At 27.7% G+C, this 19,512-nt stretch overlaps 1 protein-coding gene across 2 annotated transcripts; it reads right to left on the bottom strand.

The window, feature by feature from the left end:
• Nucleotides 1-2,646: 2,646 nt before the first annotated feature.
• On the bottom strand, nucleotides 2,647-19,480 carry LOC114120424 (hippocampus abundant transcript 1 protein-like). Of its 2 annotated transcripts, none has more exons than XM_050199445.1 (8): nucleotides 19,331-19,480; nucleotides 12,692-13,345; nucleotides 9,184-9,550; nucleotides 5,814-5,915; nucleotides 5,572-5,709; nucleotides 5,227-5,310; nucleotides 4,152-4,308; nucleotides 2,647-3,208 (listed from the first exon to the last, which is right to left on the bottom strand). In XM_050199445.1, the coding sequence occupies exons 2-8, from the start codon at nucleotides 13,292-13,294 to the stop codon at nucleotides 3,091-3,093; spliced, it is 1,569 nt and encodes a 522-aa protein (XP_050055402.1). In that variant the 5' UTR covers nucleotides 13,295-13,345; nucleotides 19,331-19,480; the 3' UTR covers nucleotides 2,647-3,090. The 2 variants fall into 2 exon arrangements, with proteins under 2 accessions (XP_050055402.1, XP_050055403.1); XM_050199446.1 differs by lacking the exon at nucleotides 19,331-19,480 and adding an exon at nucleotides 13,580-13,720.
• Nucleotides 19,481-19,512: the final 32 nt, after the last annotated feature.

Genomic DNA, 19,512 nt, shown 5'->3' with positions numbered 1-19,512 from the left:
TAAGAATTTAACCTCAAATCGTATTTGTGTAAATGTTTTATAATAATATATTATATAGTTACCGTATTACAGAAAAATTCAAAAATATGTAATGAAAATGTCATGATGTGCTCCACTGATTAAGAGATGGCGCACCTAGTTGGTATGCTAGCAACCTAACTAGCTAGTACCATTTATGGCTCGGATTTTGAAGTTTATCCATCTTTTTTTTATATATGAGATAGAAATCTAATTTTTATACATAAATTTGTTTCACGTCATTCTGATTCCATTAAACCATTTTATTTTTGATATTTTTTTATGTAAATGCTTTTTTTGTTTTATTTCCAATTATTTCAGCTGTAGAATTTTTATATGTTTATTATTATATATGCTACTATGTTAATAATACAAATTGAATTAATAAAAAACGTAAAAACCCATTGTGCGGACTAAATGGTTATATTGGATTATTATTGTTTTCATTATAGGTTTGTTTATAATATACAAACGTACAGATTATCGATCTCGATCTGCATATAGCCTGCAATACCTATACGTTCAGTATGCCTATAACATCGATAACAACTATTTCAAAATTTAAGATTTAGTGTTGTAATTTGAAATCTTTTGTATGAAGTATGCACCGATCACTTCTGTGGATGTAGAGAGTTCGTTTTTTACATATAAAAATATTCTGTTGGACATTAGAGTCGATTTCATTATTGAAAATCTAGGGAAATACATAGTAGTTAATTCTTTTTTTTTAATTTAAACTAATATTTTAACATTTTTTATTCATTTTTATAACTAGTTCATATTGTTAATTTTTAGTTGTGCTTTATTTCGTTGCTTTTTTTAAAAAATAAATATGCCTCTTTTTTGTTTTTTTTTTGAAAACAATCGTGTGCTTTATAAGTTGCTTATTATGCTTTAAAATCTGAGCCCTAATAATTATGATAATAAATGACTCATGTAATAATATGTAGGTATCTGGTATATATATATATATTACAATTGTTACTATTATTACCTACTTTTAATATTTTGATTATTTTTTTGTTCACTCACTTTTTGTGTTATAAAAACAAAATTAAAAAATCTTTAGCAGAAAAAAAGATTAAAGAAGTTTTTGTTCACTAAAGCTATTAAAAAAAAAAAAAAAATAATAATGTTTTTTTATTACATGATTAATTATAATATGAATGCGTTAAATAGTTGGTGAATTAATAAGATGTACAACTTTAATCGTTTTTTATTTCAATTATTTTAATCATCAATATGGCTTGGCTCGTTATCGGTGTACCCTACAACAATGGTCTATGTACTAGGTTTGCTTGATCACAATTTGACGGAGTAGAGTTTCGTATGAATTTTAAAACTAGACTTCCATGTTCACGGGAATAAAGCGTGAATTGAAATTAAAAAAAAAAAAATCAAGTTTTGTGAAATGTCCACTAGGTTTATACCCTCCAATCATAGTTGTCTACTTTTCTGTTAATAGATACATACATAGATATTTTAGCCATGATTCTAGACGTTGTCCATGGTGTCTGCTGTCGTACTGCACGTCATTTATCGTTATATTCTTATTATATACATGCTCACACACGTTGTTGTGTTACTTAAACTAAAATAAAATTATTACGGATTTTTTGTTTTATACTTAACCATTTATACATTTATAATTTAATTAACTATATTATTTTACAAAATGTGTATATATTAATACATACTAGATATACTATAGTAGTATAAATTGTCGACAGTTTAGAACACTGTAGTAATGTACCTACTTTGCCTATACTATACGCCGGGCATAACTTAATGTTTATATGACCCACTATTCATTAAGTATAAAATTAATAAGTAATAAAACAACTAATAACTAATAAGAATGTATGACGTATATTTTGAATACACCTTATTATATTTATCAATATTTACAATTACTTATAGTGTAGTCTATAATGTAAAAAATAGTTATTAAATATTTTGTAATATACTTAATACAATAATTTACTATTTTGTTGATCATAATAAAATCATTAATAATAAACTTCAATGTAAATTGATTGCGATGATGTAATATTGTAATAAAATTATTATGTATTCGTTATATAAATTAGTTTTTAAACCTGCTGAGCCTCGAGTTAATTTTTTATGGGTCATTAGAAGTTTTTTCAATTATAGAGATTCTAAGAAATTCATGCTTTTAATTTTAAACTATATAATCTAAAAAAGTATAAAGTTATCTGGTGACCGTATTGATATTTTTGTTTATAATTCTGTTGATTTTTTTTTATCGTTGGATATTTATTAGTAATTAAATAACTTAAATTTAAATTTAACTACATCAATAATGAAATTTGTACACCATATTATGTATATTGTTTATAGTATATACTTATTTTATATACTCGTATATTTAAATGTTTTCATATACTTATTGTTATTAGGATTCGTATACTTAAATCATAATATATATGAATAAATAAATAAATAAAATTGACTTCATAAAAGATTTTTGTCATGTCTGAAATCTTAAAAGGTTGGTTAAATATTTTAGACTCGAGTTATAACAATCCAAAAAATGTTACAAGGTGAATTTTTCAAGCACATAAAATCATCATTATTGTTCGACGATAAAATTATAACACATCGAAATTTAAATAAACTAATCTATATTTTATTATACCAATGACACGCGATCATATTATTGATAAATAATAGCTATAAACATTATATGTACCGATTTATTCGATAAATGAAATGTTACAAACGCTCAACATTAATTTGCCTACGAAATTTTACAAAAACAATACAATATTAATAGACGCAGGTTTATACAATCAAATCTACACGATTAGTTTACATAATAATAGGCCTCGACACTTATATTATTATTCGTATGTGATGTGTAATAATTGCATAGTCAAAAGATTGATAGGAACTTTTGAATGAGAAAACATCCGTGTCGCTTTAACGAATAGTTGATATCAAGCCGGGTAGTAGTAGGAAGTACTATGTGTAGGAAGTACACATTATTATTATGACTAATAACTCGTAACACACTTCATCCCATTAATAAACAATACATTCGATCAACTGTTACGGTTTTATTGCGCCATACTTAGTAGTAGCACCGTTCGGTTCCTTCGGGACGTCCGTGTCGGGTATTTTTTCGTACGACCCTCTGATTTCCTTTTTGTGTTGCGTATAGAGCCATCTAAAACAAGACGACGAAATCACTCGTTTTTACATATTATTGTTATAATGATTTATTATATTTTAATAATCAGAGATGGTTTACGATTAAAATAGCAAAAAAAACGATATCACTCGATTTCTAGTTTCGATCGGCGGATTCCGCAAATTCGCGTGTTGATTTTAATAGCCGCTGATGTATACATATGCGACTCCGCAAATTTCATTTATTGTATACAGGATTCCGCATGATTTTAAATGCAACGTTGCCATTTCGAAAACAAAATATGTATATTATTATTGTAAGGGCCGAGCCACACTAGACGAGTGATTTCGACGCGCGGTAAGCGTACGGCGGTGGCACCCGGTAACGCGCGTTACTTGAGCGGTACTCGGGCGATACACGGCGCGTTTTCACCGAGCGTCAAAATATCGTTTAGCGAACAACGATGTAACGATATGACGAATAAAACTGTCGTTATTATATTTTTTTATGTTTTATAATAACAAATGTTTTGAATTGTACGATTTATAGCGGATCATTTTCTTGTGCATTTCATAACTTACTATTTATTTCCCGTTTAATATAATTGTAAACGATATTGAATATAGCATCATAATAATATCATGCCACGTTTTACCGTAACCAACTGAGAAAAAATCAAATTTTTCAAAAATTACAATTTATATTAACACTATAGAGTAATTAACTGTATGGCAACGTTTCGGTATCACAGTGGCTATTAAAACCAACGCGATTCCTCAAATTTGCGAAATCGTGTTATTGCCGTTTCAATTATGGGGTAATAACATCTACAACGATTATCTGTTATCATAATGTGATAATAAAATGTGTCCGAAAATTCATACGATCCCGATAGGATTTAGAATTAAATTATTAAGTGAGATGTTTCGATGTGTATAAATAATAAATATATTATAATTATATACTCTGCAGTACTTACAGATAGAGAAAAATAGTCGGCACCGTTATGGCCGCAGTGAGTAAGAAGTAAGCGCTAGGGAAGAAGCCCACTGTAGATTCATACACGTAACTATACAACGGGCCACACAAAATAGGTATAACGTTTTCTCCGATACCTGTGACTGCGCAGACTTGACCTATAGGAAAAAAAAGACAATGAAATTATTGTAAAACTGTATTATCACGGTGTAATACGTCGGAGTATCCGAATTGGTTCCCTGGTCAAAGCATTTTCAATTTTCTTTCCCATTTTATACAGACTTAGGACTGCCTACATAATATTATGCAGGTATGGTTAAAAATTATGATTTTTTGCCACTTTTATAATTTTTTGTTATGGTACATTAAAATAAGTAATAATAATAATAATAATAATAACAAATTTTTTTTTTAAATTCAAAATATAAAATAAATATACAAAATATTAATCTGTCTATTTCTTTTTATGTTATTAGATATTAATGTATTATTGGGATAAAAATTTATAGCAAACATTTTTTATAAATTCTAATCGATTAATAGTATTATTTTTATATTTGTCCATTTATGTTTTTATATATATTTCTTTATTTTTAGATTTAAGATTTTGTGCTTTTTCTGTACTCCATAATTTTATATAAGATTCAATTTGGATTTCTTTAAATACATCCACGAATTGAAAAATGTTCGGATGTGCAGAATAAAAACAACTGTTGAACTTGCTGTGAAATGATTCACAGCAATTAGGTAGTTGTTCGTTCTATAATCTATACTATTCGTATATTCGGCCCACATTGTTGGTGGAAATGAACTATCTTTTTCAATATAGTTTTCAAGAATGCAATCAAAGAATTCATCAAGCCTTACATTAATCGATTTTAATGACATTAAATTAAATATTAAATAATATTATTAGATAGTATTTCGCCTATTTCGAAAGTGTTTATCGTTAACCAATTCTGATGTGTGCCGCCTATCTGTAGAATATCGGGAACCAATTCGGATGACAATTTTTAGGTATGGGAACCAATTCGGATGCAGCCTTACACGTGAACAGTACAGGTGTTGATACTCACCTAATTCCTCGGCCGGAATAATTTTGTTTATGATCGATTTCATGGAAATGATGGCTGGTCCTTGTAAGCAGTTCACAAGCGCCGCTGCAATCGAGATTTTTCGTTACACACTTACACAATATAATATTTTTACACATTTACAATAATATTGTTGGGTATTATTGAGAAATATAGAATGACGGAAATAATATCAATGATAATTTATTATTAATAAATTATTGTAAATTTGTAAACCATTACAAATCGTAATTATAATATGTATTACGCCGCGGTATTCGTATTTACGTCGAAGGCCGATACCGCTATTGAGTAAGTTATTTTTGGCACACTGACAATATCACTTACCTAAATAGAATACCACTGGACTAGTGGCAGATACGTATATGAATTGCGCTATTAATTTTCCAGTAGTAGCCACAGTACCGATCAATGCATCGTCAACTCCGAACTTTCTGACTACAATCCCGAGAGTCACAAATGTTCCTGCGAGACACGTAAAAAATATTCCGAATTAAGCATGACATGTTTACAATGCCAAAAATATTGTGCACAATTTAATCCTGAAGTAAATGTTCAATGTCACTGACCCACAAGATTGATGCACATCGTAGTGGTCGAGTACACGCTGAATTGCACTTCGTTCCAATTAAACTTGACTCGAGTAAACAAATATGCGACTCCTTTGTCACCTAGAATTTCAACAAATAATATTATGAGTATTCTAAGTATGATGTGATATTAGGTAATGTAGACACAAATGTGTACGGTTTTAAATAATATTTATATGCATTTTGATCGCATAGTTTTGAATAAATTTACAAAGATATCTATGTATTTGATTAATAATTAATTTTAAAATTTAAATAACGCGATATAATAAAATTATATGAATAGTTTTGTTCGTAATAACAACAGGTGGTGACTTAATAAAATACTGAAAATATTTCTGTCGAAATTATTTTATCCGAAAACTATTTGATATAAAAAAAAACACATAAACAATATTTTATTCGAAAATATTATATCTGAAAATGATACAGCCAAAAATATATTGTTTGAAAATATATTTTGAGTGTAATATTTCCTATCATTTTACTTTTGGAGTACATATTATATTGTTCGGAAAAAAAATAAAATTACGTTTATTAGGTATATTAAATTATTGCATGTCTCTGAAGTTAATATCGTAATATAGGAATTTAAATTAATGTGAAAAAAACGAATTAATATAGAAAAATAAATGTTGATGACATTATTAAAACTAATTATTTAACTAATTAAAATAAAAAGGAATTAAATAAATTTATTGATTTTTAATTGCTTATTATATTATATTATAATATTAGTCTATTTAAAATTATACTTTTTTTTTTAACATTCAAGACATTTCGAGCTCACATTTATAAGATCTTCTTGATAAAAAAATAAAATAGATTCAAACGATTATTCCACCGTCTGGTTTTTACAGTAAACATACTAGAGACGATATTTAAGATGACTCATCAGACTCTTAAACTGGTTTCGACCATGCGTGTTCCACATGTAATTCTATTATTTATTTAGGATACCCGTTTACTATACTACAGCTACGTTACGCAATATGATACAATTTCTGATAGAAATAGGTACGTAATCTTAAAAAAATTCTGTCACAAAAATATAAAACAAGATCCCTCATAAGTCATAATAGTCCTTAAAATCCTTAAAAAATCCTTTAATATAATTTTACATAACATTTGCTATATCTACATGTTTTAATCTCAAATGTTGACAAACTAAGATATTTAAACAAAAATAACGATTTTAGTTATTTTTTTTGTAACTTAAAATATTATATTATTGGTAGAGATTCGAAACTTTTCTACATATTATATTAATATCATTTATTATTTATTAAAATGTATCCATTAAATACTTAAAAAAAAAAAATGAATACCTAACTTAAAATATTATTATTTGGCCGGCGGGGTTCAATAACAGTTTACAATATTCTAGTTTTGGCCTACCTTAAGAATATGAATTTAAAAATGTTAGATAGGTAATACCTTGATATTTGGAAAAACAAAATATGGATTAGATATAATATTATATACCTATTATACCTATTACGATTAAGGTCTAGTCTATAGACTATAATTATTAATATTATTATGATAGTATCTTATTTTAATGTACTTAATGTAAATTAAAGGATCAACATTCTGCCTTATTATACGTCTTTATATTGATTACTATCGATTTACATTTATTTATTAAATACATGTAAGTACATACTACATGTATTAATATGGATATAACTAATAAATCATAGATTTAATTCAATGACGCGTTTATGTGTGGATTCAATAATTGGTATTAACTCGATTTATTCAGTAATAGAAGAAAAATACTATGTGTTTTTATTTATAATTATTTTTAATGTTAATATATCATTCATAGGTAATCGTAAATAAGAAACAAGGTCTACTTAGAGTACCCGATTTACTAATTATTATCGTTTGTCCCTTCGGCTGTTTGTTATCAATTAAATTCCGATAAAAATGATTTTAGAAGTATTATTACTTAATACTTTATCTATAATTATTATTTAACATAGCTGTTTAATAAATTGGAGAAATGATTATTAAATCATAGTTTTATTACGTAATATTATAATTGTTATTAATGTGTCTTATTTTAATATTATGTACATTAATACGGTGAATGTATTTAAATTTGTTTTAAATAAAACGTTTATTCGGGCACGATACGATTGTGCGCGGTCCTTATCAGCGGTAGGTACCTTTTTAAGCGTCGTACGGTTGCTCGCGCTATATTATTTTTACTTTTAAACAACGTTGCCAAATATATAAGTCCATCGGCCCATGGTAAATCCGTACGATACTATAGTAGATTATAGTAGATAAACTTAAAAATACTTAATATAATATTAATGTATGGAAATATTTTATTAGTAATTGCGAAAAGCAATCACTCATTTTTAAAATTAAAATACTACATATTAACTTTAAAATTGGTGCTATTGGAGCAACAAAAGAAGTTTTTCCGGCTAGAAACATGCTGTTTTTCACCGATATTTATTGTTTTAACTATCCTTATGGAAACTCAGACAGAAACAGTCATTATTAACCATTTCCAAAGGAATAATTTTATTAAACCAAAATCGAAGGAAGAATTAAGGAAAATCAAATATCTGAAAATTGAACACAAACATTATTTAAATAATGAAACATCAAAAAATTTACTTAAGTACCTATTTGGCTATAGTTGGAAATAGGTATCGGAGTTTTAAAATTAAAAAATTTAAATGTTGGATTATTATATTTTTTGAATAATTAAATTTTTTTATTTTGTGGATAGTTTAATATTATATTATTTTTAAATTTAATTTAAATATTGAATTATTAACTTTTTTTTATTTTGTATTATTTAAGTAAATTTAATGATAGTTTTTTTTTTTTAATATTATACTATTCTTAGTTTCTGAATTAATGTATTTGTATCTGTATTTAAACATTAAAAAAAATAATAAATTTGGCAACGTCTTACCCAATTTCATGCGCAATCGTACGCCTTTGAGTAATTAAGATTGTGTTTTTTGTTATTCTGGCACTGCGTGCAATAGTACTATACCTAAAAAGGTATAACGAGCGCAATCGCGCGTACTCCGCCGATTTATTCTATCTGTTCAGATTTATAGTACAAAAATAATCTAAGCAATGTAGATACCTAATATTTTTTTTGTTTAGAACCATTTAATCGTTATTTATATGTTATACTTGCATATTCACATTATAATAATGTATTGTAATGTAACATTATAATTGGATTTTAAAAGATTTATTGGAAATTTAAAATATGTGCTCTATTATGATAACCGTGTCTATCTGTTATTAAAAACCACAAATAATTTGAACAACATAATATTATTTCCGAAAAAATATAAATTCATTTTACCTTGCAGTGGACCCATGACTCCAGTTATGAGCAATGTCAGAGCAATAACTTTCATTCTTCTATTGTTTTTTTCCTTTTTGAATGTTATTTTGAACGCATCAATTATATGATTTAAACTGAAAAAAAACTTGATTCGAGTCCAATAAGATCTTTTATGTTTCTTACCCGAATCGAATTTTATTTGTTTTGTATCGTGAACGAAAATGTGTGCCATCCAAATACTGATGCAACAGAGAATCAAAGCTATGATGTATACTCCGGTGAATCCGAGTTCACGATATAATATACCGGACAAGCCAGTACCTATAGGAAGACATAAGGCCATTGTTGCATTGACCATACCAACTTTTAAAGTTTTATTTTGATCCTGTATGTAAAAAAAAGGTATATTAATGTATATAATATAAATTTAAATGATATAATTAAATGCTTCTTGAAAGAATATTTTTTCCAAGTGTACAGATTAAGGTGTTGGTTTTTGCATTCAGTTTTTAGAACATTATTGTTATAATAATATATTTTAAATGCAATTAATTTTGGAAAAAATGTTTTAAAGTTTAAACCTTATTATATTAATTAGTAGTAGTTCTTAAAAATAATAGGGATAAAAAAATTCATTTCCCTTCAGAAACAGTTCTTCTTATTTTTTTTTCAAATATAATTACGGAGCTTTAAACAGTTATACGCATATTGCACTAATATAACTGATAAATGAAAGAAAATAATTTTTTTTTTTTAAATTCATCTTTGATATTTTACTATTTCTGTTGATAAATGATAATAGTTTTAATAAATATTAATATAACAAACACATCAAATAATAATTTAGGCAAATATGCAAATAAATATAGAGTTACAAAGAATTATTATAAAGTAAAATAGTCCAACATGGTATAAATTATAAAAGATAGTTTAAAGCAGTCTATGTCAATATTATGTTATGTAATAGTAAAATATACCGACCAATTTCTTTAATTTACATATTCAAATGTAACTAAATCAGCTTAAAAATTGTGGTGGAATGTTTAAGTAATAATCATATTTTTATCTCTATAAATATGACCTTCGTTCAGTTAATAATATAATTTCACAAGCGAAACTATTTATATATTTCTTTAAGTTTATAATAATTATAGGTTTCCATTAGGTAACATAGAAAAATGTTTGTGTGCAATCTATGGTTATGATGTATAAACACTAAGCAGTGTTTTTCTAATAAATAATAATATAAGTACATATCATTACACTTCTTTAGTTTTAGTTAGGCAAGAAGGTACTTTATACTATTTGAAATAACTCAGTATCTAAGAATATTATGTTTACTAAAAAATACAATTCTTAGTATTTATTTAACATTAAGCAATGATGTTAAATAAATAAATAAACAAATAAAAAAACATTTTAGTTAATTAACTACCACAAGCAAATGCGATATAATTTTTTTTTTTTTTTTTTATGAATTTTAACAATTTTAGTAGATTTATAACTTAATTATGATAGTATTACACCTAATTTACTTTCTTTAAGTAATCATAGCTTGTTGTATTATTCAAATGTTGTGTATATATTATGAGGATTTAATTAAATTTCTTGGAGAAAAGAGTACAAGTATTAAATAAGGGTACATTTAATAATGCATTACACACAATAATTTATTACTAATTACATAAGAGAATTCTTGAGTAATCTTTTAAAGATATACACCACTATCTTAGAAAAAATGATGATTAACATTATTTTTACACTACCGACAAATGATTAAATGTTAAATTAAGAGAAATATATATGCAATTTGATAAATAAATTGTATAATTCATTAGAGTAGATATTTTATTTGAAATAACCATTGGCAATAATAAGTTGTATACGCAACAACGCCGTAAGTAGGATTAAAAATAAAATGTTCAATTGTACCTATCATGCATACGTATAAATTATTCAAAACGCTTAATAATCGTTATAAACTTTACAGTTATAATTTAATTTAAATAAATCCAATTATTAAAGATTATAGATAACTGTTTGAATCATAAAAATTTAATTATCTTGAACATGGGTACACAAATCATGTAACACATTTTATAAACCAATAAATTAAGGTTAAATTCGTAACAGATTAATATAAGTAACATCAATATGATGAGTAACACAATAATTAAATTTCATTAGACCTCATGTTTTCATTTAATATTTTCACGTAATACTAATTTTAGATTATTTTCAACATTGAAGATGGTTTTTGGTATCAAATTGGATCTAATTTTTATTTTTTTAGGTAAGAAGATGAAAAGTGAAAATCTTCTTAGTAGGTACTTATTAAAATAATAATAATAATAAAAAAAAAACAAATGAATGAATAAAAAGAATTTTTAAGCAGAACCATATTTTACAAAATTGATTATTTTTGTTTCTACTCTAAAATTATTAACTGTAGACTTGAAATTTTCACTAAATACATAAATATTAGCATAACCTAAACACAAATAATTTTAAAAATATTTTAGCTTCTTTTTTGTACAGGTACTTTAAAGATTATTTTTCAATGTTTAAAATTACGAAATTTAATAAAATCACGAAAACTTGAAACTATTTTTTAGTTAAAAGTTCATAAGATTTTAATTATTCCTACTTAATGTCTGAAAATGTAATAACAGGTTGTGTTTGAGTTTTTATTACAAGAGTAATAAGAAAGAATTGATCGTGATTCCATAAATATTTTTTAAGGTCGTCTAAAGTTAGAATATTTTGACAAAAATGGATATCGATAATGATAAATTATTCATTCACGATTTTAGTTTAAGTTACTCAAAAAGTAATAACCATAAAAAGATTACATAAAAACTACCTACACTTTTTGAAGTATTAAAGAAACGTTTAGTTTTGATAAAAAAAGTTTGTAAAACTTTAAACGTTTGAAGTTTAAATTTGGAAGTAATTTGATATTTAAACGAAGAATAGGTATATAACGGATACTATTGTTTGTTGTGATTCAAAGATATTATTATTAATGAGCATTTGAAACTTTTACGAACTATATTATTATATTTTATAATGTACATAATTGATAATATTTTCTAAAGATTCAGATGGAATATTTTTATGTCGTCGACTGTTTATAGCACAAATACCTACTTACAGTATATTATTATACACTAAAAACAAGTAAAAGCCTACGACGAGTGCAAAAATGTGTTGGCCGTTTAATCGAACACGTCGTAAATCGTATTTTTCTAGATATACCTACCCGTTAGGTATGCCCAACACCTATTAATCACACTTGCAATCATCGATTATATACGTGAAAACGATACGACTTACAGGCGTACGGGACAAAATATTTAATATAATATTAAAATATTTAAATATTTATGTTAATGTATGCGGAAAGACCGTCTAGACTATTAATAACACATCCGACCGTATATATCAATAAATTATAACAACTAACGCATGCGGTCTTTCGGAAAACGTTGTATAGGTAACCGGAAAACCCCGTGTAACCGCTTACCGTGCTGTGGTCGCCCACGTACGAGAACACCGCCATGTACAAGACCGTCCAGTAACCGGTGACGGCGATCGGCAGCGACTGCCACAGACCGGTCAGGTTCATCGGCAGCTGGTCGAAGAAGTAGACGCACACCAGCAGGCCCAGGTTCCGGACCACCTCGCCGTAGACGGGCAACAGCATGCACGGCCGGCGCAGCCTGTTCCGGTCGCTCCACGAGCCCAGGAACAGCACGAACACGGCGGGCACGCTGCTCTGCAATATCGTCTGCCATATGAGCATGTCGGCGACCAGCTTTTGCACGGCGATCTCGCTGTCCGTCAGCTGGGTGCTGTTCTTGTCCTTGTTCTCCAGGTCGTCGCACACCTCCGTGCCCAGTTTCAGTTCCACCCGGCACGCCTTTTGGATGTTCAGGTTCTGGTTGGCCAGTATGACCAGTATGGACGCGATCAGGTACGGGAACAGCATCGGTTCCACCGTCATGTTCCGCAGCGCCGTCCGGTACAGCGGTTCCCTGGCGCGGCCGCCGCCGTCCGGCTGTTCCGTCGTCAGCTGCCGACGTTGGTCGTCGGCCGACTTGTCGTCGCCCTTCGTCGATGCCACCATCGCCGTCGCGCGTGTAGGTTGGGTGACGATGTCGTCGTCGTGCAAGTCCGTCTGAAACACACGCAGGCTGTTTTAATCGTGAGGTTTTATGCCCGGCGATTTTTTCCCTGTCCAACTCGTTATTGCGAAATCTATAGACGGGTTTTTTTTTTTTTTTTTTTTACATAATATATTCCAGTAGAAATAGTGTTTTTTTTTTTTATAAAACAATCACTTTTCATACAATTATGATTATAAAAGTTCATATTTTTTTTTTTGTATCGATCGAAAAATAAAAATACGAACCAGTAGTTGTAGTTATAAATGTAATTATTATGCCTTTTCTGGACTTATTTTAAGTCAGAACAAATTATTTTACAAAATGCGTTACAACTTATAAATCAACTACTTGAAATGTTTGCAAATGAAAGATTAATATTTATTTTCATATCATAATTTATAATGTATGATAAGATTATTGCTCAATTGGTTTTCCCTTGCAATACGGTAGTGTTTGATTTATTGTTATGACTAAGTTAAAAAATTATCATATGCTGCATTCGCAGGTCCTGAACTTCTGCCATATCGTACCTCTACTCAGGTGCATAATGCGTGTAATTGATACTAATATTAGATCGCAGATGTCGATTTGCTTTTGTAAATATTATAAAAAACGTATTAATTGTTCAGTATAATTCATTAATCACTGTCTAAAAATTCGTATTTTATAAAATACTAGTTTAATTACTTAGCTTCGTAATTGGTAGTTCATAATTTATATAATATGATTTTTATTCCACTCGAGAATAAATCGTTTAATTTTAGAACAGTATTTCGTTCAAAACCTTGTTTTGATTGTAAATAGTGTTTATGTAACAAATTTTCATCCTATATTTTTAATTTTAATTTTCTATATTTATGCTAGGTAATTTATAATAGTTATATAATCTATAATTAAATCAATTCAACCATTTTAATGAACAAAATTTTTCTGGGCCAAAACTAAATTCATGCATGAGTCCTAAAGAGTAATCTAACTTATGCGGATTAAAAAACGAAGTTACAAACCCTGCCCTATCTCGAAGAATATTTTATAATATCTATAAGATAACTTTTTATATTAAAAACGGTTCAGTAGCATTTGAGTCCATTTAAAAGATATAGAAACAAACATTAATTTTAATTTGTATGAAATACTATTCTTATAAAAAACAATTTGACATCTGTGTTATATTATAATGCTTAAATTTTGATTACAAAACGTTTAACAATAATAGTTGGTTATTATGTAATAATATAATACAATGCGATATAGATGATACATTATAACCTTAAAAGTTGTTTAATTTTTAAATTTTTAATAAATACAACGATGAAAAATATTCTAACAAAAGCGGTAATATACATTATATTTATATAGTTAATCCAATTCCCTGATATAAATTAAATAATTTAATATTTTTAATCAAAAAACTAGGTAAAGACAATTCCAACTCTAAGAACTACCGACATAATATGAGTCATCTATTTTGAGTTTTAAATTCTTTGAAAAAAAAATTACTCATTCAACTCAATATTAATTAATTATTTTAATGCAATAATTGCTATTCCGAATTATCAATTCTTCACTATTCCATTGTTCAGCAACTTTGATGATTAGCTATATGTATTAATATTTTGTAATATCTGCTAAATTATATTGTACGTTATTATAATTGTAATTGTAATATTACCATATATATTATTGGCATCTATTGTTTCTAATTGTTTCTAATAGTAAGAAATTGTATTACAAAATCAAGAAGTTTAGATTATTTTGTTAGAGAAACTTTAAAAATACTTAAAAAAAATTCATCCAAAATTGTATTATTAAGTATCAAAATACTCAAAAATTATTATTTAAAAAAAAACTGAATTAGTACATTCCGGTGGTAATCAATCCTGATCACTTTCAGAATTTGATAGGATGTCTCGAGGTAAACGTACTAGAAATTCGTTCGCCCAAACTAGCCTGAAAAGAAAACGCTCAGGGAGGTTAGCATTATATCATTATTTTATGGATCATTATACCGGTGCGGGATCATTTTACTGTGGTTTTGGCCAACAATTTTCTAAGGAGTTTTAGTTTACTTCTACAACTGTGGTGACTAGATTTTGTTTGATTTGTATAATTGAGTGTGCTCTTTAGTTAGGTATAGTTTTTTTCTAATATTTTTAATTAGTTGTTGATCTAGATTAAAATGCACGGTATTCATACAATTATGTTGTTGTGTAATTTGTTTTTATTTCGCAGAATCCACAAGGCTTTTAAATATATTCTTAGTAAATTGTTTTTTAAAAATGTATAGTTTGTCCGGGATGATGAATCTCATAGGTACGTACAGTATAATTAAGTTATAGTTGATCTTATTATAAAGGTGGAGAATATTTTAACAGTCACTGTATGGTTTACTATAAAAATTTACTATGTAAGGTATAGGATTTTTATCCGGTTTAGTTTTTTTCATTAATTTGTATTTTTTTTCGATCGATTGACTACTTCAATATACTATAATAAAATTGTGTACATGAAATAATAATGTCGTTAAGTCTCGAAGAGTCTTAAATGACAAAAAAAAGAATGATAAACGCAACGAATTAAATAATATAATATTATCTATCGACTATTAAAAACAATAGTGACCAAGTGAAGTGGAAAATAATATAATATGCTTGGATCTTGTCTGATAAAATAATTCATTTTTTTTATAAAGCTTCTCGAATTTCTTTATAATATGAAGTTGTAGGAATGCCTGAGTATCCCAACTACTTGATCTGGCATTTATATAGTGACAAATTGATATACTCAGTTGGATTTAGAAATATTTATTATACTTAAACTTTCTAAACCCACATGATGTAGTACATTAACATTGAAATATAATTTTCTATAATACGTAGAGATGAAAAAAAATCAAAATTAAATAGATTATTATATATATATATTTTTATATATTTAAGGTAATGATTATGGTAACGGGTGAGTATTGAATAGTTTTAATGTTTTTTAAATTAGTAATTAAAAATTTGTTACTATATAGCACATAAATACTTAAAATATGATATTATCACAAATAAATGTATTAATTAAGTATACCTAATTGTCCAAAATTATGAATATTAAATACCTAATAATGGTAAATAAATAAAAATTCTAATATTTCATTTTAATCAGGAATAAAGAATTAGCAAAATACATCCCTCACATAAACTTAAAGTTAAAACTTAAATTGATAGTAATTATTATTTAGAATTATTAATGTCTTGTTATTATTTATTGGATAGTTTATAATTTTTCAAAAATCTCTTATTTTTTTGAGAAGGTTTTAATTTATTTCTTAATTTTTCCAAAAACAACTTTTTCTTTTTAAAAATTGTAATCCTTAAGTTTTCACCGATTATACCTAACCAACTATTTTTAGTAATGACTGTAGAATATGGCACAGTGAGTATATCTAAGAAAAGGCAATCTTCTTTTATTATTATCACTGTGTAAATTGTGTACATTTTAGATATAGTACACCACTACGTATTATGCGTATTATCATCTATTGTATATTTATTCTGCAATGTTGAAACCGATATGATTTTGAATATTTGTCATTTATACAAATTAACACATGGGTAGTTCTTATATTTTGTATAAGGCATTGGCTTACAGTACAACTAGCTTATTAATTTATAAAATAAACCATGGAAACCAAAATATTCTAGTTTTAATTATATACCAAACTAAATTAATTAATCACAAAAAAAGTAAATAACAACGGTATATTGTTTAATAAGCGTATTTTATTGTTATCAACTATAAAATATACAATTTAACCTTTAATGTCAACCATCATTCATTATGGTTGGTTTATCATACCTAGTTAGTAGTCACAGTTTATTTGTATTAATTATTACCATCCCAGACCGAAAATGTTTTATTATTAATGAATAATGATGCAACAAGTTAATTTGGATATACTGAAATTTACTTTTAGCTTTTTTTTAACAACTAATGGTAATGATATTAATTTTTATAGATAGGCTTGATTTATATTTCTGTATTTTTAATGTTTAAATTATTAAAACTAATTATTAAATGATTTTTTATCTGTATTAACTATTACTACTGTTGTAGTTAAATTTGTAATTTAAAAAAATTAATCATTATTATGGTTCGTGCAACATTATAATACACGTGTGTGATCAAGAACATAATAATTATTTAATAAATATATTGTTTAATTGTAATAACCATTCATTGGGTTTATTACATGCCTAATGCCTACTACTACTACTACTACTATTTTTTTTTATCTTATCGCATTGCCGGACTCGGTGGAAGATTGCTTTTGCTTTGCTTTCCCATCGAGCTGCCATCTTTTATTTATCAAAATAAATATTCAATATTTTATGTAAAATAAATTAAAATAATGAACAGCAAAATAACAGAATCAACATCACAGGATCTTAGTTTTAATAATATTACACGTATGTTTTAACAATTAGGTATCAGTTTCTCAGACCGACGTGTACGCTCGCCGCCTCAGATTTCTCTTTCTACTGACTTTATCGTTTTTCTTCTTCTTTAGTTCCCAAGATTAGAGTAACGTACCGTTTCACAGCTTCCCACTACTACTAATACTACTATTGCTATAACTAGCTAATATTATGCCCATCCATGACTCATCTATACAAAATATTTAACATGCAATATTGTGTAATAATAAACTAATAATTTTGGTCTATATATATATATTTTAGTCTTACACCTTTAACGGTTCTAATTCAATCGTGTAATTGATTTGATGTAATTATATAGTTCTATTGAAGTTATTGGACCTAAAAAAACATTGTATCCCATTTCCTACCACGTGGATAAGGGAAGGAGACGATGGGTTTTTACTTTAAACAATTTGGCTAGTGTCTGTCCTGTGAGAAAGAATCATCCATGTCTGAAATTCGAACCAAAGACGTTGCACTTAGCAATCTATAAGAACTGCGATATTGATAATAAATTGTGGTTATCATTTAAATATTGATCGTATTAATTTCGATTTATACTAAAGGTAGAGTGGTTCAACTAGAAAACAAAATGATTAGTATCATATAGATACACCGAAGCATTTGCATACCAAATGTATTAAATAAAACATGGTACGAGTTTATCATTATTGATAGTTAATCAGGTCAAGCCCACATTTGATTGTGTTAGTACAGCTGACATTGTAGACGTAGGCATGATGAGATGCACAACTATTATTAAATTATATATATATTTCAAATACGTATACCTATAAGGTAATCACGTATTCGTCTATACTTTATTGACACCATATAATACCTATACACTTTTAGGTTCGCAAACTGAAACCAAACGGTATCGAAATATTTCTGAACGTTAGATGAAAGGATTGTCTAATCTGTAGAACTCAGATCACTGCCTTGTCAATAATGACGGTCGGTGGAAGTGGGGAGAGTGATTTCAACTTTTGTAGTGGACCCGAGTGTTTTTGAGTATGCTTGGTGAGGAGGGGCAAGCCGTCTCGGTCCCGCCCAATGAAAAAATATGATCGTCCTTGAGAGATCGCATGAATGGCAATACTTGGCTACCGAGTATGTTATAAATCGAGTATAATTTACGAGGTAAAAATAATAATAATAATATTATAGGTTAGTTATTTTTCAACGTAAATAACGCGCTAAACATTTCTGCTGCGAAAAACTGTAGATTCAGCGAACGTCCTAGATTTTCACACGTACCCACAGGTGCCAATAAATTACAGTACGATATCTCTGCAAGTGTACACACCACTCTGTTGCTCGCTGTTGGGTAAAATATGTGGAAATCTTTTACCTACAACATGTTGTCATTACACGTTAGTCTCCGCGGGGGCAGCTGATAACTCGGCAGACCAGTGCTCGTGTACAGCATCAGTGTAATACTGCGTTATTACTCAACCGTATAGGCGCGTTAAGTCTCGCGGAATATGCGAAATCGAAAATTAATGCGACTCACGAGGTACTTACCGGCAGGACTTGGAGCGGGAGAAAGACGACGCTGCGATTGGTGATCTTTACGGTGTAGACAGTCGGCGATGGCTGAGCGAATTGTCACGCACAACACTTATAATAATATATCATTTAAAAAAAAAAAAACAACACGGCCCACCGTCGTCGTCGGATGATGAAAAGCCGCGCGTCCGGTCGTC

Source organism: Aphis gossypii, chromosome 2, assembly GCF_020184175.1.
Source record: "Aphis gossypii isolate Hap1 chromosome 2, ASM2018417v2, whole genome shotgun sequence".
NCBI classification, from domain to species: Eukaryota; Metazoa; Arthropoda; class Insecta; order Hemiptera; family Aphididae; genus Aphis; species Aphis gossypii.
The sequence above is the reverse complement of the archived record's forward strand: the minus strand, read 5'-3'. Positions and strand labels throughout refer to the sequence as shown.